General features: G+C 45.0%; 2 protein-coding genes across 2 annotated transcripts in view; one reads left to right on the forward strand and one right to left on the reverse strand.

The window, feature by feature from the left end:
- The window catches only part of sspo (SCO-spondin), a 64,389-nt gene that overhangs the window by 31,103 nt on the left and 7,432 nt on the right, over positions 1–25,854 (forward strand). The window contains exons 46-79 of the mRNA XM_031835014.1: positions 2,029–2,108; positions 2,314–2,483; positions 2,697–2,743; positions 2,873–3,073; positions 3,388–3,558; positions 3,795–3,992; positions 4,396–4,495; positions 4,594–4,814; positions 5,045–5,203; positions 6,309–6,475; positions 7,831–7,970; positions 9,284–9,504; positions 9,609–9,644; positions 9,828–9,992; positions 10,417–10,629; positions 10,872–11,039; positions 11,447–11,581; positions 11,739–11,979; positions 12,079–12,231; positions 12,362–12,408; positions 12,631–12,801; positions 13,108–13,284; positions 13,633–13,788; positions 15,540–15,804; positions 16,116–16,162; positions 18,155–18,391; positions 18,528–18,689; positions 18,819–18,935; positions 19,098–19,236; positions 20,347–20,543; positions 20,783–20,953; positions 21,282–21,409; positions 21,686–21,828; positions 25,284–25,330. Coding sequence (XP_031690874.1) covers positions 2,029–2,108; positions 2,314–2,483; positions 2,697–2,743; positions 2,873–3,073; positions 3,388–3,558; positions 3,795–3,992; positions 4,396–4,495; positions 4,594–4,814; positions 5,045–5,203; positions 6,309–6,475; positions 7,831–7,970; positions 9,284–9,504; positions 9,609–9,644; positions 9,828–9,992; positions 10,417–10,629; positions 10,872–11,039; positions 11,447–11,581; positions 11,739–11,979; positions 12,079–12,231; positions 12,362–12,408; positions 12,631–12,801; positions 13,108–13,284; positions 13,633–13,788; positions 15,540–15,804; positions 16,116–16,162; positions 18,155–18,391; positions 18,528–18,689; positions 18,819–18,935; positions 19,098–19,236; positions 20,347–20,543; positions 20,783–20,953; positions 21,282–21,409; positions 21,686–21,828; positions 25,284–25,330 — 5,190 coding nt within the window. The remainder of the gene's footprint in view (positions 1–2,028; positions 2,109–2,313; positions 2,484–2,696; positions 2,744–2,872; positions 3,074–3,387; positions 3,559–3,794; positions 3,993–4,395; positions 4,496–4,593; positions 4,815–5,044; positions 5,204–6,308; positions 6,476–7,830; positions 7,971–9,283; positions 9,505–9,608; positions 9,645–9,827; positions 9,993–10,416; positions 10,630–10,871; positions 11,040–11,446; positions 11,582–11,738; positions 11,980–12,078; positions 12,232–12,361; positions 12,409–12,630; positions 12,802–13,107; positions 13,285–13,632; positions 13,789–15,539; positions 15,805–16,115; positions 16,163–18,154; positions 18,392–18,527; positions 18,690–18,818; positions 18,936–19,097; positions 19,237–20,346; positions 20,544–20,782; positions 20,954–21,281; positions 21,410–21,685; positions 21,829–25,283; positions 25,331–25,854) is intronic.
- LOC109899364 (tripartite motif-containing protein 35-like) lies at positions 45–1,897 on the reverse strand. The gene has a single exon (XM_020494534.2). The coding sequence runs from the start codon at positions 1,617–1,619 to the stop codon at positions 207–209; it is 1,413 nt and encodes a 470-aa protein (XP_020350123.1). The 5' UTR covers positions 1,620–1,897; the 3' UTR covers positions 45–206.

Genomic DNA, 25,854 nt, shown 5'->3' on the forward strand with positions numbered 1-25,854 from the left:
TGTGTGTGTGCTAATTTCCCCCCAAAATTGTAAAATTAGTAAAAACAGATGTTTTTATTAAACGTGATCTTTATGACAGAATTTTATAATTAGATGAAATAAATACATTCTTTTTGACAAAATTACATTACCCAAAAGGCACTCTATATTGTGGAATGACACATAATTTTACTGTTCCACTGTTACAGATAGAGATGGTATCAGTTCTAACTATGCTGTTCCACTACAACAGAGACTTTCTCTGGTAAAATCCTCAGATGCTTACTACAAAAGCAGGGAAAGAGTCTCTTGGTGAAAGTGTGTGTAAATGTGTGTAGGTGGGTGTTAGTAACAGGGTCAGAGAATGACAGCTTTCCTCTTTCCCAGTCCAGCTGCACTCTGATCCTCTGTGGTCTCAGTCTATTTGAGAGAGGGACGCTTTGATCCGATGAGGAGCGAGCTTTAAATACTCCTTTGTTATTATCTAAACGCCAGTGTCCTCTCGTTGAGGCAGTGGCCCCCTTCCACTCTGTGACCACACCAACAGACCATAAAATACTGTCCCCAACCTCAACGTCCCAGCTGTGTGTCCCTGAATTAAAGCCGTCAGAACCCAGAACCGATCGGTACTTATCAAATCTCTCTGGGTTATCAGGAAGCTGCGGTGTCTCCGTACTATGTCTCAAACTAATCAGGTTGTTAGACAGGATGAGATGGGGGTGAACAGTGTTGGGGTCGAGAATAACAGGAGTGAACTGAACAATCTCCTGCATCTTCTCCCAGACTCTGAACTGCAGGTTGCCCAGGTGTTTGGCCACGTCTATCAGAGCTCCTGAAACCCTCTCTGGGTCCGTTGGTGTGCACTCCAGGGCTCTTTGCTTTATAGCCTGGTAACTCTGTATAAACACGACGTCTTCCCCTCTCAGCTCCACCTCTACGTCTCTGATTGTGTCTGAAAGTGATGATATCTCTCTGCTCATCTCTTCAATTTTCCTCTTCATCAGCTGACTCTTCCTCTCCTCTTCCTCCTTCAGTGCAGCAATCCTGACTACCCGTTCATCTCTTAAGAACAAGTGAAGTGCTTTAAATTCCTCCATAATCTGTTTTTCTGTGTGCTGGGCCTGGCTTCTGATATGCTGTTCTGTTTTATCGCAAGTTAGTTTCACTGCGTCAAAGACCTTCAGCTTCTCCTGTAAGACCTTCAGCACAGACTTGAGTTCCTTCTTGTAGTCCCCTGCAGCCTCATCCACAGGACAGAACTTATGGTTTGCGTGTTTTCTAGAAGTCTGACACACCACACATGCAGGCTGTTTATCCTCTAGACAGAAGAGCTTGAGTTTCTCACCGTGCAGACTGCAGACCACCTCAGACCCCGCTGAAGCTCCACCCTCCTCTTTCTGACGTCTCTCCTGTAAGAAGGCTTCACACAGGTTTCTCAGAGCCAGGTTACAGTGAGCTGCTCCTGAGCTGAATCTTTTCCTGCATACGGGACATTCATTCACTTTTCTTTGTCTCCAATATTCCTGTAGGCATTCATGACAGTAGCTGTGGCTACATGACAGGATAACAGGATCTGTGAAGATGTCACAGCACACAGGACAGCAGAGATCCTCCTCTGGGAGAGACGATTTAGCAGCCATTTACTCTCACACTCCTCTGGAATAGCCTTTGACCAGATATGTTTACTTTCACTTTCTTAGAATGAAGAGTGAAGTCAACAGCGTTACTTAGAAAGTCTGCCCTACCATACACTCTTCTGGTATCCTCTTCAGACTTTCTATTTATAACACGTATATTATTCAACAGCACTGAAAGTTTCTTTTCCACACCAAATGAGGGATCCAGGGAGAACTGCTGCTGTTGTTCTGGATTTCCTCATTCAGGACAGTTTCGTTTCTTGGATTCGTCTTTGGTTGTTCTGTGGTGGTTGGCAATCCAGCTAATGTACAGTACCGCCATCTAGTGGACTGGAATGTGGAGAAAAAGAGAAAGAGACTATGTTTGTGTGTGTGTGTATGTTTATATGACTGACACTGTGTCTGTTTTCAGTTGCGCCTTGCTCTCAAGTCCCTGGCACAGTGTTCAGTAGCTGTGGCCCCTCGTGTCCTCGCTCCTGTGATGACCTGTCTGTGAGTGTCACAAATTGTTTCTATATACATTATCTAAACACACAGCTTCTGGCTCTGTCAGTAAGACGTGTAGGTATTTGGCTGACTCCTTTGTCAACATTGCAAGAGCATGAGTATGATGATGGTGATGGGGGTGGTGATGCTAATGATGGCAGCATACCCCCCCCCCCCCATATCCCTCTATACCCCCTGACACACTGTGCAGCACTGTGACTGGCTCTGTGAGGCGGGGTGTTACTGCACGGAGGGCAAGGTGCTGTCTTCCGACGGGAGGTCCTGTGTGGAGAGAGAGGAGTGCCCCTGTCTGGACCTCAACACCGGCTTGAGGTTGTACCCTGGAGAGAGCACCACTGCCCCCGACGGCTGCAACAACTGGTGAGAGAGAGAGAGGAGAGGAGGGGGAAAGATAGGGAGGAGGGGAGAGAGAAGAGAGGTGGAGAAGCTTAGTCACGTTGTCTTTTGACATGTGCATATTAAAATTTCAATGGTGCGACATAGATTGAGTTGGGCTTAAAGTAGTGGTGGTGTGGGTGCGTGCCTGCTGGCTTGAGTTTGTGCATGTTGTTATTGATATAATTTGTGTTTCAGTACCTGTGAAGGAGGGAGGCTCAACTGCACCAGTGACCCATGTCCAGGTAAGTAATATGTTCAGTCTGAATACCCATTTTCCAATCACATTCAATACAGTATATCAACAAAAGCATATGGACTCACATGTATGTCTGATCCATCCTGATTCTCGCCCCCTCTCCAATGGTGGACAGTGTCAGGTGGGTGGTGTGAGTGGTCTGGCTGGATCTCCTGCTCTAAGACGTGTGGGGCAGAGTGGGTGTCCAGATATCGCAGCTGTGGCTGTCCAGAGCCCAAGGCGGGAGGAGCCCCCTGCCAGGGGGAACAGGAAGTACACGGTGGGGTGGGGGCACAGATCCAGAGACAACCCTGCCCTGTGGTCACCTTCTGCCCAGGTAACAACATAGTAATCACTTTAAAGGGTCTGTGACTTACAGGTAGACAACATTATAGTATGAGGTTAGTGTAATTACATGGATTCTGCCTTCTTTACCTCCTCCTGTCTCACCTTTCCTTTCTGTTCCTCTCCCTCTCTCACCCCACTTGTCGATTCGGGCCTCTCCCCCTCTTTTGTCTTTTATTTCCACCCCCTCTCTTTCCATCTCTCCCACTCTCTCCTTGTCTCTCTTTTCATCTCTCCCCCTCTCTCTCCCACTCTCTCCTTGTCTCTCTTTCACTCTCTCCCCCTCTCCCTCTCTCTCTCCATCAGTCCATGGTTCGTGGAGCCTGTGGTCGGGCTGGTCAGAGTGTGATGGCTGTGAGGGGGTGTCTGTGAGGACCAGGGAGTGTAACAGTCCTCCTGCCAGGTTCGGGGGTCTGCCCTGCCACGGGGAGAGCCGGCAGAGCCGCGGCTGCCAAGACAACGTCACCATCTGCTCAGGTTAGCTGATGACATCATGGGTGACATTTTGCCTGTGCCAAAGTGCGGACATGTTACAAAAATGTAATTTCAAGTACTTGTCATGACACATGATTCAAAATGACTTGGGGATATTATGATTGGATTGAATTTCACGCATATCTTGCAGTAGTAAGTAATATGGTTACCTTTCTCTGTTTACTACCAGTTGTTGAGTTGTGACCTCGTATTTTTCCCATGATGCTCCTCTCTCTCAGAATGTGGTGGCGTGCAGGTGGACTGGCCATGTGGGAAGCCCTGTCCACGCTCCTGCTCTGATCTCCATGGCGACACAGAGTGTCTGGACATGGCGGAGTGCAGTATGACCTGTGGTTGCCCAGGTGATCTCGTGCTACAGGATGGCCAGTGTGTGGAAAAGGAGGAATGTCGCTGTAAATACCACAACAGCACTACTGGTGAGACCAGTGGAGAACACTTACCTAGACAACATGCTTTTAACACAACTTAATTGGCAATTACTGTCCTACTGCTGCTGTTGTTTGTCTCAACTCCTAATGCTATGCTAAGCTGCAGCGAGGTCAGCAAATATATATATATATACAGTATATATATATATATATATCTGTCTCTCTCTCTCTCTCTCTCTCTCTCTCTCTCTCTCTCTCTCTCTCTCTTTCTCTCTCTCTCTCTCTCTCTCTCTCTCTCTTTCACTCTCTCTCTCTCTCTCTCTCTGTCTCTCTCTCTCTCTCTCTCTCTCTCTCTCTCTCTCTCTCTCTCTCTCTCTCTCTCTCACTCACTCACTCACTCACTCACTCACTCTCTCTCTCTCTCTCTCTCTCTCCCTCGCTCTCCATCCAGGTGGGCTAGACTCTAGTAACACCTCGTGGGCATGGCCTGGTAGGTCAGATTGGCAGTTCGCAAATCCAGGAGAGACCATCATCGCTGATTGTAAAAACTGGTACAGTACACAACATCATGTTTCCCCACCGGTAGCATAGCACATGTTATCAATACTGTTTTTGTAATGCAGTCTTCTTTCTCTTCCCTATACCACAGCACCTGTGAGGCGGGTGTTCTCCACTGCCAATCAGTCCCTGGTTGCCATGTCGATGGCGGCTGGAGCCAATGGGGAGGCTGGTCAGAGTGCTCGGCCCCCTGCGGGGGTGGAGTCAAGCTCCGCATGCGTCAGTGTGATAACCCCGCCCCTCAGAGCGGTGGGAGGGGCTGTGCAGGCATGTCTGAACAGCAGAGAGAGTGCAACAACCACACCTGTACAGGTACACGCTGGGGCAGACTTGGTGGAAACATAACATGACATATCATCGTAGACTTCACCCACACAATGTTGAATGCTGATGATGTATGCATATCCTTTGAACAGATTGCATTACATACAACCCCCCAAGACATATTTCTGGACATACAGTAATGTACTTGATACTACTTTACTGCCTCCAAAACACCATGGTACCTGATGCCCCATCTCTGGTGTTGTGCCCCCATCCAGACTCTGGCCTCTGGCCGACCTGGTCCCCCTGGTCCTCCTGGTCTGTGTGCTCAGTGAGCTGTGGAGGAGGGGAACAGTCTCGTACCCGTCTCTGCAGCTTCCCTCCCTGCTTTGGCATGAGGAGGCAGAGCAAGACGTGTAACACCCAGGTCTGTCTCGGTGAGTACATGTAGATGTTACATGTGTTCCTGTGTTGTACGGTTGGTAAGAGCGTGGTCGTGTGGTGCTAGTAACGCCAGGGTTGTGGGTTCGATTCCCGAAAAATAGCAGACCGTGAGATAAAGTACAGTTCAAATTCCCTTGCTGCAGCTACCACTGACACACAGTGTAAGAATCCGTATCCCTTCAGAGTCCATGTACCTGTAGTAGATAGCTAGGTGTTTTATGCGCAGGAGCGCAGCCAATCAGATAGCACTGTGCCATTTAGACACACCCCTGATGACTACCCACTGTAGGGCTGCAGGGCCTTGCATGGTGTCAAGGTGTTTTGGGACCTACATTTTGTCTGCGTTATACTTCCTGCTTGCGTTCATTCATCCACTACCCAGAGCCAATGGAAGTCAATGGCTGTGCCTGAAATGGCCCCCTGATCCCTGGGCCCATAGGACTCTGGTCAAAAATAGTGCTCTATATACGGAATAGGATGCCATTCTAGATGCACTCAATCACTATATGACCAGCGCGAGGTGCCAGAATGAAGGTTAGTAGTCACACCAGGAAATGCAGCGTTGAAGTGAAGTGCATCTTTAAGTGAAAGAGCTCAGCGGCGGTGGATTAGTCTTCTTTTTTTCACTCTGGCTTCCCCTTCCGTCTCCTCATTGAGGTTATTTTTGGTTCGCTGTGTCGTTAGTATGAGTGATAGTCCTCTGAGAATGCAGCCTCTCGTTCCAGCTCGGACTGAGTAAGAGTCAGTCTGTTGAATGGGAAAAGATTTACTGCCAAATAGAACAATTCTCTCCACATTTACAGTAGTAGTGGTGGAAATAGTAGTGGTATTACTAATAGTAGCAAATATGGCCAAGGTGGAAGTAGTAATGATATTACTAATAGTAGTAACTATAGCCAAGGTGGAAGTAGAGCTACTAGACAGAAGTAGTTGTTGTAGTACAAGTAGTATCAGTAGTAATGATTCATTCTGTATTTTAGAAATATCCTTTTTCTACTATATGCAAGTATTTGACAGTGAAACTCATACTCTATGCACACAATTTGATAATTGCTCTCCTGTCTGCCCATCTCACCCCAACCCCTGCCTTGGTTTCAGAGGTGGGTTGCCCTCCAGGTCGTCTGTACAGGGAGTGTGAGCGGGGCGAGGGATGCCCCTTCAGTTGTGCCCAGGTCAGCGGGCGGGAGGGCTGCTACTCTGAGGGCTGCGAGGAGGGGTGCCACTGCCCCCTGCAGACCTTCCAGCACAACAGAGCCTGTGTACAGGTCAGTTACAGTGGTTATTTAATGTGTATTTCAGATTAATGAAAGGTTACTTCTTCAGAATTTCAGATTAATAAACGGTTATTTCAAGCGTATTCCGAATGAATGAAAACTTTACGTTAGTGTATTTTAGATAAGTAAAAGGTTATAACAAGTCTATTCCACATTAATAAACAGTTACTTCATATGTATTCCACACGAATAAACAGTTCATTCATATGTATTCCACATTAATAAACAGTTCATTCATATGTATTCCACATTAATAAATAGTTACTTCATATGTATTCCACAAGAATAAACAGTTCATTCATATGTATTCCACATGAATAAACAATTACTACTTATGTATTCCACATGAATAAACAGTTACTTCTTATGTATTCCACATGAATAAACAGTTACTTCTCATGTATTCCACATGAACAAACAGTTACTTCTCATGTATTCCACATGAACAAACAGTTACTTCTCATGTATTCCACATGAACAAACAGTTACTTCTTATGTATTCCACATGAACAAACAGTTACTTCTCATGTATTCCACATGAACAAACAGTTACTTCTCATGTATTCCACATGAACAAACAGTTACTTCTCATGTATTCCACATGAACAAACAGTTACTTCTTATGTATTCCACATGAACAAACAGTTACTTCTCATGTATTCCACATGAACAAACAGTTACTTCTCATGTATTCCACATGAACAAACAGTTACTTCTCATGTATTCCACATGAACAAACAGTTACTTCTCATGTATTCCACATGAACAAACAGTTACTTCTCATGTATTCCACATGAATAAACATTTAACTTCTCATGTATTCCACATGAATAAACAGTTACTTCTTATGTATTCCACATGAACAAACAGTTACTTCTTATGTATTCCACATGAACAAACAGTTACTTCTCATGTATTCCACATGAACAAACAGTTACTTCTCATGTATTCCACATGAACAAACAGTTACTTCTCATGTATTCCACATGAACAAACAGTTACTTCTCATGTATTCCACATGAACAAACAGTTACTTCTCATGTATTCCACATGAACAAACAGTTACTTCTCATGTATTCCACATGAATAAACAGTTAACTTCTCATGTATTCCACATGAATAAACAGTTACTTCTCATGTATTCCACATGAATAAACAGTTACTTCTTATGTATTCCACATGAACAAACAGTTACTTCTCATGTATTCCACATGAACAAACAGTTACTTCTCATGTATTCCACATGAATAAACAGTTACTTCTCATGTATTCCACATGAATAAACAGTTACTTAATGTGTATTGAATAAGGGAGCTAGTAAACCAAGCACTGTGTTTCATGTTTAGGAGTGCCCCTGCCTGGTGGACAAGGAGCTCTTGACCTCACTGCAGAATGTGTCTGTGACCCCATTGTTGGCCCACCATAACCTAACCCAGGGGGATGAGTTCCAGTCTGGGGAAACGTTCATACAAGACTGCAGTGTCTGGTGGGTGAGAGAGATACACCACATCACACAAATAAGCACATATGTTCTCTAAAAGCTGTTTATTGAATTTAGAGTGCACTCTTACTCCCACATGAGGTGCTATAAATGTGTAGTTTACAATATAGCTTGAATCATTGTGGCACACAATGGGGCTGAGAGGTATACTGTGTAGCATAGAATGTAAATCTGTTGTCATCAGTGATATCAACCTCCAATGGGACTGAGAGGTATACTGTGTAACATAGAATGTAAATCTGTTATAAACTGTGGTATCAACCTCCTGTGGTACACAATCTGTACTCTTATTTCTCCTTACTTGACTAAGACCAGGACGCGGTGGAAATGTTGTCACATCTGCTCACTAATCAAGCACACGTCTGTGAGCGGTTATCCTTTCTGTATATACTGTATGTATATACAATATACAGTGCCTTCGGAAAGTATTCACACCCCTTGTCTTATTCAACATTTTGTTGTGGTACAGCCTGAATTCAAAATGGATTCAATGTATGTTTTTCTCACCCATCTACACACAATACTCCATAATGACAAAGTTAAAACATGTTTTTAGAAAATGTGCAAATTTATTGAAAAGGAAATACATAAATATCTCATTTACATAAGTATTCACACCCCTGAGTCAATACATTTTAGAATCAACTTTTGGCAGCGATTACAGCTGTGAGTCTTTCTGGGTAAGGCTCTAAGAGCTTTCCACACCTGGATTGTACAATATTTGCACTTCTTTTAAAAATTCTTCAAGCTCTTTCAAGTTGGTTGTTTATCCAGGCTAGGTAACCATTTTCTAGTCTTGCCATAGATTGTTTTAAGTCAAAAGTGTAACTAGACCACTCAGGAACATTCAATGTCATCTTTGTGGTTGAATCTGAGTTTGAAATTCACTGCTCAACTGAGGGACCTTACAATTACCTGTATGTGTGGGTACAGAGATGAGGTAGTCATTCAAAAATCATGTTAAACACTATTATTGCACACAGAGTGAGTCCATGCAAGTTATTATGTAACTTGTTGATCACATTTAGGCTTGTCATGAAAGGGTTGAATACTGATTGACATTTCATTTTTTCATTTTTTATTCATTTGTAAAAGATTCTAAAAACATAGTTCTACTTTGACATTATGGGGACATTATGTGTTGGCCAGTGACACACAATCTCAATTTAATCCAGTTTAAATTCAGACTAACACAACAAAATGTGGAAAAGGTCAAGGGGTATATATATATATATATATATATATAGTTGAACAATTCACAGCCTAAGCTATTTTCTGACCCTCCTGTCTGCCTGTAGCGGGTGTCAACATGGTTTGTGGAACTGTTCCTTGGAACCGTGTCCCGTAGACGGGGGTCTGTCCCCCTGGGGCCCTTGGAGCCCCTGCTCCCTGTCCTGTGGGGGCCTGGGCCTGAAAACCCGCAACCGAGGCTGCAGCCACCCGGCACCGGCCTACGGGGGACGAGACTGCCTGGGGCCCCAGCAAGAAAGCACCTACTGCCAAGCTACGGACTGCCCAGGTACTGAACTGTACTCTCCAGGAATGTAATAGCATCAGGTACGTAATATACTAAAATAATACGTTACCTATTATGTTTTGTAATCCTTGTGTAATCCTTTACAGTGATCATCGGCCCCACAGAAGAGCCCTCTCTACCAGGTAATACTCCACACACCACAGGGCTTCCTTACCCTAGAGACCTCTTGCTCCCCACTCTCTCTCACTTCTTACTTCCTCACTGTACATGTTCTATCTACAGTATGAACTATTGTGTTCTATGAACTTGTTAATTGTACAATAAAGACTTGCTGAGGCTCAGTTGATCTCCCTCTATCCCTGTAGATGAGGATGCAGGCTTCTCTCAGTGGTCGTCGTGGACCTCCTGCTCTCGGTCGTGTAGCGATTCCCTGACACCGGCCCTCAAGTCCCGTCAGAGGCGGTGTGTCAGACCCCCCTGCTCAGGGGACACCCGTCAGGAGAAGGCCTGCAACCTGTCCCAGTGTCCTGGTAATGTCCCCTTTCTTCCCCAACCCCACATCCTAATGTCCAGCTACTGTTCCCTTAGCTCTAATGCAGTATTTTCTGTCGGGTTGAATGTGTCCTTTTTCAGCACAGTAGGGAAGTGAAAAAATACAAACATTTTAAGCATGGGTCAGTGGAGGCTGCTGACGGGGAGGACAGCTCATAATAATGGCTGGAAGGGAGCGAATGGAATGTCACGTATTTAATACCATTCCACTGATAGCACTCCAGTCTTTACCATGAGCCTGTTCTCCCCAATTAAGGTGCCACCAAGCTCCTGTGGCATAGATGTATAATGTAAACCATGCTGCAGGCCTCAGTGCTCTTTCTTCATCTCCTTCATGTCAGTGCTGTCCCTTATTTTGAAATACCCCAGTCCTCGCTATCATGTATGTCTATCTGTTACCAGACGGCGGTGGGGTGTGCGTAGGGGACGACTGCGCCCAGAGGAACTGCACGTGGATGGAGTGGGGCGAGTGGGCGGCGTGCTCGCGCTCCTGTGGCGTGGGTCAGCAGCAGAGGTTACGCACCTTCCTGACCCCCGGGGTCAACGGTTCCTGGTGTGAAGACATACTGGGGGGTAACCTGGAGAATCGCTTCTGTAACATAAAGGCCTGTCGAGGTTGGTGCACTGACACTGTAATAGACACAGCTACTCTGCATGCTGTTTGCGTTTGGGATTTGGTACTGTCCATTAAATGCCATACTAAACTAATTTCATCTGATATGAATGCGTGGAAATGAATCACTTCTTAATAGCCACTGATATATCTGAAAACATTTGATAGATAAGCACGGGGTGTAGGGCTGATTTTGTTCCCCAGTGTGGAGGCATAGTTAAAGGACCCCCTCTTTGTGTGTCAGTGGACGGAGGCTGGTCTCGCTGGAGTCCCTGGTCTCTCTGTGACAAGCGCTGTGGGGGCGGGCGCTCCATCCGAACCCGCTCTTGCTTCAGCCCCCCGCCCAAAAATGGCGGGCGCAAGTGTGAGGGAGAGAAGAACCAAGTGAAACCCTGCAACACCAAACCCTGTGGTAAGACCGATATCTCTATCTCTATCTCTCTGCTCTATCTGCTCTCTCTTTCTCTTTCTTTCTCTGCTCTTTCTCCCTCTCCCTCGCTCTCTCTCTCTGCTCTATCTGCTCTCTCCCTGCTCAATCAGCTCACTCTATCTCTCTATCTCTCTCTCTGTCTCTGCTCTATCTCTCTCCCTCTGCTCTATCTGCTCTCTCTATCTCTCTCTCTGCTCTCTCTCCATCTCTCTCTCTCTGCTCTCTCTGCTCTCTCTCCATCTCTCTCTCTCTGCTCTCTCTCTCTTTGTATCTCTCTCTCACCTCAGTCACTGACTAAAAAAATATGTCCCTTGGATAGAAAAAAAGATGGATGGAGAAGTGTTTTTAACCATACTTAACCATGCTGTACTATCATACATGTGTCCCAGATGAGAAGGGTTGCCCAGTGGGTCAGGAGGTTGTGCCCTGTGCCAACGAGTGTCCTCAGCGATGCTCAGACCTCCAGCAGGGCATCCAGTGCCAGGGCAACACAGAGTGCCAGCCTGGGTGCCGCTGCCCAAAAGGCGAGTGACCGGTCACATTTTCACAGTCAACTATTCTTTCTGTCATGAATTGACATTAACTATTATATTGAGCTATATTAAGTACTGTACACAGATCAGATGTCTTCCATTGCATGTATAAATCTACTAATAACACTATAAATATGTGTTGTTCCAGGTCAGCTGCAGCAGGACGGGGTGTGTGTGCAGGTATGGCAGTGTGACTGTGTGGACTCTTTGGGTCAGAGCTGGGCTGCAGGCAGCTGGCACCAGGTGGACTGCAACAATTGCAGCTGCGCAGACGGACTGCTTTCCTGCACCAATCAGAGCTGCCGAGAGGCCAGCTGCACATGGAGCTCCTGGTCTAATTGGGCGCCCTGCAGCACTTCCTGTGGGCGGGGCCAGAGAACCCGCTTCAGGTGACAAAAGAAGAAAAGAGACATACAAACACACACATACACACACACATACACAGGATGTCAGATATTGATATTGTGTTTGTGTGTGTGTCCTATGAGATCTCTAATACCAGAGCGTGAAGGAGCAGTTTGCCAGTTTGAGGAGGTGCAGCACAAGTCATGTGACCCCGGGCCCTGCCCACCCCTCTGTGTCCATGACAACCAGGAGCTGACCGTGGGAGACACGTGGTTGCAGGGAGAATGTAAACAATGGTGAGGTCGTTGAACTAAAATATAGATGATGAAATAGCTCAGTGATATAGTGTTATAGGGGCATTAGTGGTACAGTAGATTTTTGCACTGACTTTGAATTTGAACATTTTCCGTGTTTTTTCTCTCTCAGCACATGCACCCCAGAGGGAGACTATTGCCAAGATATTGACTGTCGAGGTGTGTTCAATATGTTCTTATACCTACCTGCACATTTGATGAAGTTGGTGTCATGAATTTGTCAATTTGTCCTTCTTTGATGGATTGCGAAATCTAATTTGATCAATCAAAAATACAACCATATCACTGCAGAGAGAATGCCTCTCACTTATGATAATAATTGCATTCCAAGTATTGTGATTGGCTGTGTAGCCTGACAATCACTCCTCTTCTGTTTGACAGTGGATGGTGGTTGGACGCCCTGGTCGGTGTGGTCGGACTGTCCTGTGACGTGTGGGCGGGGCACTCAAATTCGGAGCCGGGCCTGTATCAACCCTCCTCCCCGTAACAACGGGACAGACTGCAGTGGACCGGAGAGAGACGCCCAAGGCTGTCACACACCTCCCTGCCTCGGTAACACAGACTACTGTCGATCAATTACAAACCCATCCCTAACACTTTTCTGTAGGCCTTTAATGTAGATCTGACAGAATTGGACCATGTTGATGACACCATTCAGAATCATTCAGAATAAATAACACTCAAAAACGGACCTATTCCATCTGGTTCGGCTCTGAACCAATGGGAGTGGTTTGCACTCGACACGTGTAGAAACTGTAATCTTACAGGTCTACAGGGACACACCTGTTCCTCTCTCATCCCTCTATCCCTCTTCTTGTTTTCGACTGTTGTTATGAACCACACGTCTCCTGTTTCCAGATGACCTTTGCCCTTGGTCACCATGGTCCCGCTGCTCCCGCAGCTGTGGCGCGGGGGTGGTGTGGCGACGCAGGGTGTGTGTGTGTGAAGGAGAGGGGGAGGGCGCCTGCCCCCCTGAGGTAGAGGCAGAGAGGAACAGAGAGGAGACTCAGCTGTGCTACAAGAGACCCTGTCCAGGTAGCATGACCTGAATAATATCTCCGGCTGTATTCATGTATACTCTTAGACACCAAGCACATTCTATAATAACATAATAGAATGGACTGAATACTGCTGTATACTCTGCTCTGTCTTTTCAGACAATATCTGAAGCCTGTTGGTAGTTATTATTATTATTATAATTTAATCAAAAACTTGATTTACTTAATCTGACCAGGAAAGACTGCTATCCAGGCTCTGCCACATAGTAAACAATTAGGACACAAACACAAAGAGCCAATCGCAGCCTCTCTTGGCTAAACAATACTTTTCCAGTAAGGCTATACTTTTCTCCATCTTTGACTTCTTCCCTGTGTGTTTGTCCAGAATGTCCCATGTCAGAGTGGACCGAGTGGTCCGCCTGCCACTGTGTGTCCCAGAGGCAGCAGCGTCACCGCGCACCGCTCTCACCAGCCACCAAGGGACAGCACTGTTCCAGTCTGGACACCCAGAGCAGAACCTGCACACTAGACCACTGTCATGGTGAGGCCACATAATAATGCTTTCATTGGGTTTTCTCTGTCAAATCAAATGTTATTGGTCACATACACATGGTTAGCAGATGTTAATGCGAGTTTAGTGAAATTCTTGTGCTTCTAGTTCCGACAATGCAGTAATATCTAACAAGTAATCTAACAATTCCCCAACAACTACCTTATACACACAAATCTAAGTGGCATAGGCAAGGTGCAATAGATGGTATGAAGTACAGTATATACATATGAGATGAGTAATGTAAGATATGTTAACATTATTAAAGTGGCATTGTTTAAAGTGTCTAGTGATCAATTTATTAACGTGGAGTCTATATGTGGGCAGCAGCCTCTCTGAGTTAGTGATTACTGTTTAGCAGTCTGATGGCCTTGAGATAGAAGCTGTTTTTCAGTCTCTCGACCTCACCTTCTGGATGGTGGCGGGGTGAACAGGCAGTGGCTCGGGTGGTTGTTGTCCTTGATTATCTTTTTGCCCTTCCTGTGACATCGGATGCTGTAGGTGTCTTGGAGGGAAGGTAGTTTGCCTCCGGTAATGAGTTGTGCTCTCCACCCTCTGGAGAGCTTTACAGTTGAAGGCGGTGCAATTGCCGTACCAGGCGGGGATACATCCCGACAGGATGCTCTTGATTGTGCATCTGTAAAAGTTTGTCAGGGTTTTAGGTGACAAGCCAAATATCTTCAGCCTCCATAAGTTTAAGAGGCACTGTTGCGCTTTCTCCACCACACTGTTTGTGTGGGTGGATCATTTCAGTTTGTCTGTGATGTGTATGCCGGGGAACTTAAAACTTTCCACCTTCTCCACTACTGTACCTTCGATGTGGATAGGGGGGTGCTCCCTCTGCTGTTTTCCTGAAGTCCACAATCATCTCCTTTGTTTTGTTGACATTGAGTGAGAGGTTGTTTTCCTGACACCACACTCCGAGTGCCCTCACCTCCTCCCTGTAGGCTGTCTCATTGTTGTTGGTAATCAAGCCCACTACTGTTGTCTCATCTTCCATGCAGTCATGGGTGAACAGGGAGTACAGGAGGGGGTTGAGCACGCACCTTTGTGGGGCCCCAGTGTTGAGGATCAGCGAAGTGGATATGTTGATTCCACCCTTCACCATCTGGGGGTGGCCCGTCAGAAAGTCCAAGACCCAATTGCACACGGCGGGGTTGTTGACCCAGGCCTCCAGCTTAATGATGAGCTTGGAGGGTACAATGGTGTTAAATGCTGAGCTGTAGTCAATGAACAGCATTCTTACATAGGTATTCCTCTTGTACAGATGGGATAGGGCAGTGTGCAGTGTGATGGCGATTGCATCGTCTGTGGACCTGTTGTGGCGGTATGCAAACTGAAGTGGGTCTAGGGTGGCAGGTAAGGTGGAGGTGATATGATCCTTGACTAGTCTCTCAAAGCACTTCATGATGACAGAATTGAGTGCTACAGGGCGGTAGTCATTTAATTCAGTTATCTTTGCCTGTTTGGGTACAGGAACAATGGTGGCCATCTTGAAACATGTGGGGACAACAGACTGGGATAGGGAGAGATTGAATATATCCATAAACACACCAGCCAGCTGGTCTGCGCATGCTCTGAGGACGCACATGCTCTGTGTGTGTGTGTGTGTGTGTGTGTGTGTGTGTGTGTGTGTGTGTGTGTGTGTGTGTGTGTGTGTGTGTGTGTGTGTGTGTGTGTGTGTGTGTGTGTGTGTGTGTGTGTGTGTGTGTGTGTGTGACATGAGATCTTCTCTCTTCCAGACTCTTGTGAGAAACCGTTCCAGTACTCTGAGTGTGGCTCCCCCTGTGAGAAGCAGTGTGCACTGCAGGGGCAGAAGGCACTGTGTGCGGGGACACAGGAGTGTACCCCTGGCTGCTACTGCCCTCAGGGCTTGCTGCAGCAGAATGGGACCTGTGTGGCCCTAGAGCAGTGTGGCTGTGTACACCTCCAACATCAGGCCTCAGGGAGACCTGTCTCTGTGATTGTGCCACAGGGGACCATGGTCACTATAGACTGCAGCACCTGGTACGTGACTTAACTCTTTTAACAAGTGAAAGAGAGGCTATACAAACTTTCATTATGGTACCCATAGTTTCAGAATATACACAGATAATAACAAGGAAGCAAAGGCCAAGAGAGAGGAACACTAAGCTAGACCATTAAATAGATGTGCATTTTTAAAGCTACATTTTCCCCCTGGGGCCACCGTAGATAGACCCATACACAGAATAATAAGATATAGTCTATATATAATGAAATAGTCTGCATAGTACAATGAGATGGTTTTAGAGGTAAATGTATTATGACTCTCTTTGTATTGTCTGATTCCCTCCCAGCCTCTGTCATAATGGGACGTTGCAGTGTGACATGCGAGAGTGTGAAGGTAAGACATATTGTCGTCCAGGGATCATCAACTAGATTTAGCCGCGTGGTCATTGTTTACCTGGGTGGATGGCCGTGGGACCGGAACATAATTACAAATCATTTGTAGACTGTAAATTGACCACAAGAAGCCCAAACAGATAAAACATTTGACTAAAACGTAACAGTTTTGAACCTTGCTTATATTTATATACAGTCTCTCTATTATGCTTCGGGACCAATTTTCAAATTTAAAATCACTTAAATCATTAAAATGTTTAGCTCACTTGGGGGGCCAATTAACTTCTCTGGGATCGTTTGGGACGTGAGCGTCCCACCTCGCCAACAGCCAGTGAAATTGCAGGGTGCCAAATTCAAACAACAGAAATCTCATACTTAAAATTCCTCAAACATACAAGTTTATACACCATTTTAAAGATAAACCTCTTGTTAATCCAGCCACAGTGTCCGATTTCAAAAAGGCTTTGCGGCGAAAGCACCCCATGAGATTATGTTAGGTCAGCACCTAGTCACAGAAAACCATACAGCCATTTTCCAAATAAGGAGAGGTGTCACAAAAGTCAGAAATAGCATTAAAATGAATCACTAACCTTTGATGATCTTCACCAGATGGCACTCCCAGGACTCCATGTTAGACAATCAATGTGTGTTTTGTTCGATAAAGTTCATCTTTATGTCCAAATACCTCATTTGAAATTGCCGCATTATGTTCAGAAATGCATTGTCTCAAACAAACATCCGGTGAAATTGCAGAGAGCCACATCAAATTACAGAAATACTCATCATGAACATTGATGAAAGATACAAGAGTTATACATAGGATTAAAGATAAACTTCTTGTTAATCCAGCCGCTGTGTCCGATTTCAAAAAGGCTTCACGGCGAAAGCACACCATGCAATTATGTTAGGTCAGCTCCTAGCCACAGAAAACCATACAGCCATTTTCCAACCAAGGAAAGGTGTCACAAAAGTCAGAAATAGCGTTAAAATTAATCACTTACCTTTGATGATCTTCATCAATCAATGGCACTCCTAGGTCTCCATGTTAGACAGTAAATGTTTGTTTTGTGCGATAAAGTTAATCTTTATGTCCAAATACCTCCATTTTGTTTGTGCCTTTAGTCCAGTAATCCAAATGCACAAAGTCCAGACGAAAAGTGAAAAAAGTTCCATTAAAGTTCGTAGAAACATGTTAAACAATGTATATAATCAATCTTTAGGATGTTTTTATCATAAATCTTCAATAATATTCCAACCGGACAATTCCGTTGTCATTAGAAAGGAAAGAGAATGAGCATCACGCACACGGCCACGCGCGAAACTAAAGGCTTTCAGCCTGACCACTTGTTGAAACAGCTCTTATTCGATCCCCTTTCACAATACAAGCCTGAAACAACTTCTAAAGACTGTTGACATCTACTGGAAGCCTTAGGAAGTGCAATCTGACCCCATAGACACAGGATATTGGATAGGCAATCACTTAAAAAACTACAAACCTCAGATTTCCCACTTCCTGGTTGGATTCTTCTCAGGTTTTTGCCTGCCATATGAGTTCTGTTATACTCACAGACATTATTTTAACAGTTTTGGAAAATTAAGAGTGTTTTCTATGTAATTAGATGCATATCCTAGCTTCATATCCTAGCTTCCTAACAGGCAATTTACTCTGGTCACACTTTTCATCTAAACTTCTCAATGCTGCCCCATATCCCAATGAAGTTAAAAACACTTACTGGCCAAATTCAGGCCGCGAGCCGCCAGTTGGGGAAACCCTGCTGTAGTACATTAATTTCCTGGGTTTAGAGAGAGTACTTTTTATGGATCTTAGAACAGTTTGAGTTTGACATAAGTTGACTTTAGACCATCACTAAGCTTCATCCCTCTCCTACATCTCCCTACCTTACTCTTCCCCTCCCACCCTCTCTATTTATGTACCCCTCTAAACCCCCCGCCCACCCCTCTCTTTCCTACCCTCCCTCCCTCCCTCCTTCAGTCATTCTCAGTGAGTGGTCAGAGTGGACCCCCTGCTCTCCGTGTGTGCCCGCCTCCTCCCTGCAGTCCTCCTCCTCTCCACAGGGTGGCGCTGCAGCCCTGGTGTCTGTCCAGCGGCGCTACCGAGCATGTCTGGACCTGGACTCAGGCCAGCCAGTCTCAGGGGAGGAAGAGGGGGCACAGTGTACCGGGGAGCTGGAGGAGGAGAGGCTCTGCCCAGACCCCAATGCATGCAAAGGTGGGTGGTACTGTACACTAAGAATACACTACACTCAGTCAGTACTAAACAACTGGCATGACTCTTGACACTCTGCAGTATGATGATGATGATGACGATAATTACGATGTTTGTGCTGATGTCATTTCCTGCCCAGACCTGTGCCAGTGGAGTGTGTGGAGTGTGTGGAGTGTGTGTCAGGAGCCGTGCAGCGGTGGGGTCAGACAGCGCCACAGACAGCCCCAGGCCTCCCCTCCAGGACCCCAGTGTCAAAAACAGCAGACCCAGACCAAGAGCTGCAACACTGGCCTCTGTCCAGGTACACTTTAATCCTTTACTGGACATTTTAACTGGTTAACAATGTTCCTATACTGTATGTGCCTAAAACGTCTTACAATGTGGTCTCCAAGGAGACAGTATTGATTGACTCCTTTCTTGTGTGATCTAGGCGAGCGCTGTGAGGACAGGGGGCGGGTCTACCAGGCGTCTTGTGCCAATCAGTGTCCCCGGAGCTGCACTGACCTCTGGGAGCATGTGCAGTGTCTGCAGGGAGTCTGTCACCCAGGTAATGGACCTATGACCTCATGTCACTGTGTCCCTTATATCAGTGTGACATACTGGCATACTTTGTGACTTTCAGTGTGCTACCCTAACAAGAAGAGGATATCCATCTGAACCTCTTTCTTTCTCCATTTTTATCTTCCCGGTTGTTCTCTCTCTCTCCTAGGGTGTCGGTGCCCAGAGGGCTGGCTGCTGCAGGGCGGGGACTGTGTTGAGGTGACGGAGTGTCGCTGTGGGGTTCCCATGGGCAACGGCACCCTGGAGATCAGCCCTGCTGAGAAAGTCACACTGGACTGCAACACCTGGTGAGAAACCTGGTTAGGAACCTGGAGGATCTGGACTGCAACACCTGGTTAGGAACCTGGTTAAGAACCTGGTTAGGAACCTGGTTAGGAACCTGTAGTAGCCTCATATCCACACAGCCTCAAAATGATCAACACTAGAAATATCATTATTATAGGCCAAATCTTAATTTATGTGTAACTTCTTTTGTACATATCTCCCACTGACATCAATGGAAGTTGTATGTGTGAGTTACACATGTGGATCTCAAGTTTGAATTTGGCCATCTATCATTACTTTCACATACAAGTTATTGCATACGAATTACTATATGAGTACGGTTTAGTGCCAGATTTCACCACAGTCATAATCAGAATATGATAATCTGACATGACCAATGAAGAACTTTAGGTAAAGTGACCTGTTGCATCTGGTATGGCCTATTTCGTGGAGGCATCTCCTCACAGAGACATCTCCTATTGTTTTAGTCTACCTTAATAGTCTATTGACGCACAGGTGCATCAATCTAAGTAACATCATGCAAAAATATCCCTATCAAAATCTGTCAGTTTAAGCTAGAGATATCTAGTTTGTTTTGCATGGGCTGCATCTCAATCCACCGCATCCGCCTGTGTTAGCCTTCCGCATCTGTGGTGGAAAATGGCCAAGCTACATCGTGTTTGTCAGACCATGAGACATCCTGAAAATCGTTCTTCTCACAAAAACGTCTCTAGCGTCCGAACGGTTTGGCCTAATATGACCACTCTGTGGAAAGACGAGACTCTCACAAAAACACAGCTGTTCTCTGTTTTGCTCTATGACCCCCACAAGGGTCACGGAACTCGTCTGAAGTTAACCTGGTACCAGTTCAAAAAATATATGGAGGTATGGAGGTAGTTTTGTGCCAACAAAACAAAAGGGGTTAAATCTGTGTCCAAAAGACTATGATATTTCCTGTGCTTTCAAATATCTCCTTTATAGACACTTCAAAATTAAATAGCTATATGATCCATGGTGTGAACATTTTAAAACAGTTCCATATGCTAGCTTAGTAGAACCCCCGCCAAAAGGCTTAGACTTTTAGAGGTTAATTAACAATCTATCCATCTCTATTCTGTCCCTGTGTGCTCCAGTGTGTGTGAGAATGGCACCCTGGTGTGCACTGACCTGCTGTGTCCCGTCTACGGCCCCTGGGGACAGTGGAGCGCCTGCTCAGAGTCCTGTGGGACGGGACAGAGGATGAGGATACGTCCCTGCAATGACACAGAAGTAGGGCCACCCTGTACTGAGACGGTCCACACTGAAACATGTGTGCTGCCCCCTTGTCCAGGTCAGTGACATACAACACATGATACCAAATAATATGGCTGGTCCCACACAGATGACCTGAAGATGGTCAACATTTAAACAAGTTGGAGTTGATCTGGTTGTTAGTTGAATAAATTACCATCTCTCTCTCTCTCTCTCTCTCTCTCTCTCTCTCTCTCTCTCTCTCTCTCTCTCTCTCTCTCTCTCTCTCTCTCTCTCTCTCTCTCTCTCTCTCTCTCTCTCTCTCTCTCTCCTTTCCAGCTGGGTGTTTGTTGAGTGAGTGGTCGTCTTGGAGTGAGTGCAGCGCCTCGTGTGGTGGAGGGGTGTCAGTGCGTATCAAGACCGTCTTACAGGAGCCCCAGCCCGGGGGACAAGAGTGTCCTACTCCCTTAGAACAACATACTGCCTGTCAAACCAACAGCTGTCTACCAGGTAACACACACAACACCAGGTAACACACACAACACCAGGTAACACTCACGGAACCAGGTAACACACATGACACCAGGTAAAACACACGGCACTAGGTAACACACACGACACCAGGTAACACACACGACACCAGGTAAAACAGATGACACCAGGTAACACAAAAACTTGAAGTTGAGCATGCTTTTATTTTTGAACTATACAGGTGGAAAGTAGAGACATATATCATCATACATACCTGGTACACTTAATAACTTACTAATAACATATTGAAGCACTGAACTGAAGCGTACTGGTCCTGTGTATTGACATGAAACGTGTCCCTGTGCAGAGTGTCCATCCAGCCAGGTGTTCAGCCAGTGTGCTGGCTCCTGCCCCTACAGCTGTGAGGACCACTGGCCAGAGAACCAGTGCGTATCTGGACCCTGTATCCCTGGATGCACCTGTCCCCCAGGCATGGTCAGTACACTCAGGCATGGTCAGTACACTCAGGCATGGTCAGTACACTCAGGCATGGTCAGTACACTCAGGCATGGTCAGTACACTCAGGCATGGTTAGTACACTCAGGCATGGTCAGACAGTGACAGTCTGCTTATTGCTGAGTAAGGCACATTTCAATAAAATGAGAAAATATGTTATGTAGTTACCAGGTCAAGAGATGACTGTAAAGGACACTAATCTAATCGAACCACCACGCTTCATCTATGTGTCACCTGATCGTCTTCCTTGAGCAGGTGCTGTACAACGGATCATGTGTCCCTCATGATGCCTGTCCCTGTTCTCCGCACTCCCTCCCGGGGACCCTGAACATGACCCTGGATGACCCCGAAGGAGAGGTGGCCTCTGGGACGGTCTTACAACACCAGTGCAACACATGGTAGTCAACACCTCATTATTATTACTCATTATTACAGTTACTTACTAAAGCTTGTAGTATATCTTCGAAACGGTTGTAAAGATATGCAATTCAATTCCATGATTGGTAGATTTGATTGGGGATATGTAGCTAGCCTATTACATGTGTTAAGAAGTCATAGCGGTTGATTGACAGATATACAGTTGAAGTCGGAAGTTTACACACACTTTAGCCAATTACATTTAAACTCAATTTTTCACAATTCCTGACATTTCATCCTAGTAAAAATTCCCTGTTTTAGGTCAGTTAGGATCACCACTTTACTTTAAGAATGTGAAATGTCAGAATAGTAGTAGAGAGATTGATTTATTTCAGCTTTTATTTCTTTAATCACATTCCCAGTGGGTCAGAAGTGTACATACACTCAATTAGTATTTGGTAGCATTGCCTTTAAATTGTTAAACTTGGATCAAACATTTTGGGTATCCTTCCACAAGCTTCCCACATTAAGTTGGGTGGATTTTGTCCCATTCCTCCTGACAAAGCTGGTGGAACTGAGTCAGGTTTGTAGGCCTCCTTGCACACACAAGCTTTTCAGTATTTTCTATAGAATTGAGGTCAGAGCTTTGTGATGGCCACTCCAGTACCTTGCCTTTGTTGTCTTTAAGCCATTTTGCCACAACTTTGGAAGGATGCTTGGGGTCATTGTTCATTTGATAGACCCATTTGCAACCAAGCTTCAACATCCTGACTGATGTATTGAGATATTGCTTCAATATATCCACATAATTTTCGTCCCTCATGATGCCATTGAGAAGTGCACCAGTCTCTCCTGCAGCAAAGCACCCCCATGATGCTGCCACCCCGTGCTTCACGGTTGGGATGGTGTTCTTCGGCTTGCAAGCATCCCCCTTTTTGCTTCGAACATAACGATGGTCATTATAGCCAAACAGTTGTATTTTTGTTTCATCAGACCAGAGGCCATTTCTCCAAAAAGTATGATCTTTGTCCCCATGTGCAGTTGCAAACAGTAGTCTGGCCTTTTTATGGTGGTTTTGGAGCAGTGGCTTCTTCCTTGCTGAGCGGCCTTTCAGGTTATGTCGATATAGGACTCATTTTACTGTGAATATTGATACTTTTGTACCTGTTTCCTCCAGCATCTTCACAAGGTCCTTTGCTGCTGTTCTGGGATTGATTTGCACTTTTCGCAGTATGTTCATCTCTAGGAGAAAGAACACGTCTCCTTCTTGAGTGGTATGATGGCTGCTGAATGGTCCGATGGTGTTTATACCTGCGTACTATTGTTTGTACAGATGAACGTGGTACCTTCAGAGGTTTGGAAATGGCTCCCAAGGATGAACCAGACTTGTGGAGGTCTACAATTTTTTCAGAAGTTTTGGCGGATATCTTTTCATTTTCCCATGATGTCAAGCAAGGAGGCACAGAGTTTGAAGGCCTTGAAATACATCCACATGTACACCTCCATTTGACTCAAATGTTGTCAATTAGCCTACCAGAAGCTTCTAAAGCCATTACATCATTTTCTGGAATTTTCCAAGCTGTTGACGGGGCAGGTTCCCTTTTGGGAACGACCCCTCCCACGTTCAGCTGGAACGGTGGCGCACGGAATGCAAAAATATTCTTAGAAATATTTAACCTCCACACATTAACAAGTCCAATAGCTCAAATGAAAGATAAACACCTTGTTCATCTAGCCAGCAAGGCAGATTTCTAAAATGTTTTATGGCGAAAACATAGAACATATTTATGTCATACCACCACCAAAGACACAGCTCATTTGAATAGCCAAAAAATGCAATCAACAAACGCAGGATTAAAAGAAAAATAATTCACTAACCTTTTGAAAATCTTCATCAGATGACAGTAATAGGACATGTTACACAGTACATTTATGTTTTTTTCAATAATATGCTATTTATATCCATAAATCTCTGTTTACAATGACGCCATGTTCACAAAATGCTACTCAAATGTCCGGAGAAATGATGATAGCTCCGGCAGATAACGTCAGATAACAAGCAATACACATCATAAACTTTGACTAAATATACATGTTCTACATATAGATAGAAAGATACACTTCTTCTTAATGCAACCGCTGTGTTACATTTATTTTTAATGTTACAGAATTCGTTCACTAGGCTATAATATGAGACGGCGCTCAGAAATTAGCATTAAGTCCACAGAAACCCATAATTAACACATAAATATTCCCTTACCTTCGATGTTCTTCGATCAGAAGACGTGGAAGGAGTTATACTTACCAAAAACTGCGTTTGGTTTTCAAGTCTGTGTCTTTAGGTTATCAAACGCGACAAATTCCGGTTGAAATGCAGCCAAAATTCTAGTGGATGCGCATCTAAACTTCAAAATGACATATTATATGTCGACTAAACTGGTCAAACTAAGTGCAGAATCAAGCTTTAGCATGTTCTAAACATGCAAAACAATCCTTAGCTCGAACAGACAAACCGAAATCGTTTGAAAGTACATGTATTTTCGCGTGACCCGGAGGTTTCAGCCGGCCAAAACTCGAGGGAGCGCGCGATTCTCACAATGACAGGCCCCACTGAAAGGGGACACCGCGCTGAAGAGATAGGAACTGTTCCCAGATCTGTAGCTGGTTGGGAAGGGTGGGGGCGATGACGTCAAAGTTGGCCCAACTTTCTTGATGACAAGAGAGAGTTTGGGAGAATGGCTGCCCTGAGAGTTCTGCTTTACATACAGACATAATTTGAACGGTTTTAGAAGCTTTAGAGTGTTTTCTATTCAATAATAATTATTATATGCATATATTAGCAATTTTTGACAGATTTTTTTTTCTGTTTACTATGGGCACGCAATTCCTCCAAAGGGGGCAGTAGTCAGCCCTATCTTTAACAGGATTTATTAATGGCACAGTCAAATTAGTGTATGTAAACTTCTGACCCACTGGAATTGTGATGCAGTGAAATAATCTGTCTGTAAACAATTGTTGGAAAAATTACTTGTCATGCACAAAGTAGATGTCCTAACCGACTTGCCAAAACTATAGTTTGTTGACAAGACATTTGTGTAGTGGTTGAAAAACGAGTTTAAATGACTCCAACCTTAGTGTATGTAAACTTCCAACTTCAACTGTACAGTACCTAGACGATGAAATACTGTACAGTATTACACATCTTTGGAATGTAACTGATCGTCTCGGCACCCAAAACCAGATCTTGCGTACGTGCTGGCCAGCTACATTTATGTACAGTATTTATGTCTGTCACATGAGACTATGTAATGGAGAGACTGTCAGATTCAGACATGAGTTAAGTAATTTAATCTTTCAGCCCAGGGTTTTGATACAGAGCTAAAAGACTGAGGGACTGAGAGGCATGATTGCTTGATTAACTACCTCTTTGAGTTTCTCATCTTTGGATCCTAATGTGTCAGGTATTTATCAATCCCTTTCTCCCTCTCTTCCTAAGTGTTTGTCAAGGAGGAGTATTCAATTGTACTGAGGACCCATGCAATGGTGAGTGTAGCTCTTCAACCATGTTTAATTAGCTGTGTACAGTGTTGACCTGATACAGAAGCCAGTGCGTGTAGGAAACTAGAAATCTGCTCTGCCAGCAAGTGCCAGCATGTGGCATATGATAACTCTGTAGTTTCCCACTGTAGCAAAACTATCAAATTAAATGATATGTCCCCTACTAGACTATCAACTACCGACTATCACCAAAGGATTTCAGTGCCCGAATCCCTCTGTGAAATGAACCTCTTTTATAATGGACAGTATGTGTCAGACCAAACATATCTTTCCCTCCTCTTGCTTTCTTTCTCGCACACCTTCTCTTCCTCTATGCCTCTCTCTGCCTCCATCACTCCTTCACATGCTTCTCTTCCTCTATGCCTCTCTCTGCCTCCATCACTCCTTCACATGCTTCTCTTCCTCTATGCCTCTCTCTGCCTCCATCACTCCTTCACATGCTTCTCTTCCTCTATGCCTCTCTCTGCCTCCATCACTCCTTCACATGCTTCTCTTCCTCTATGCCTCTC

The sequence above is a fragment of the Oncorhynchus kisutch genome, linkage group LG11 (assembly GCF_002021735.2).
Source record: "Oncorhynchus kisutch isolate 150728-3 linkage group LG11, Okis_V2, whole genome shotgun sequence".
Classification (NCBI taxonomy): domain Eukaryota; kingdom Metazoa; phylum Chordata; class Actinopteri; order Salmoniformes; family Salmonidae; genus Oncorhynchus; species Oncorhynchus kisutch.

Coding starts and splice junctions, on each gene's coding strand:
- LOC109899364 (XM_020494534.2), bottom strand. CDS start 1,619: ATGGCTGCTAAATCGTCTCTCCCAGAGGAGGATCTCTGCTGTCCTGTG.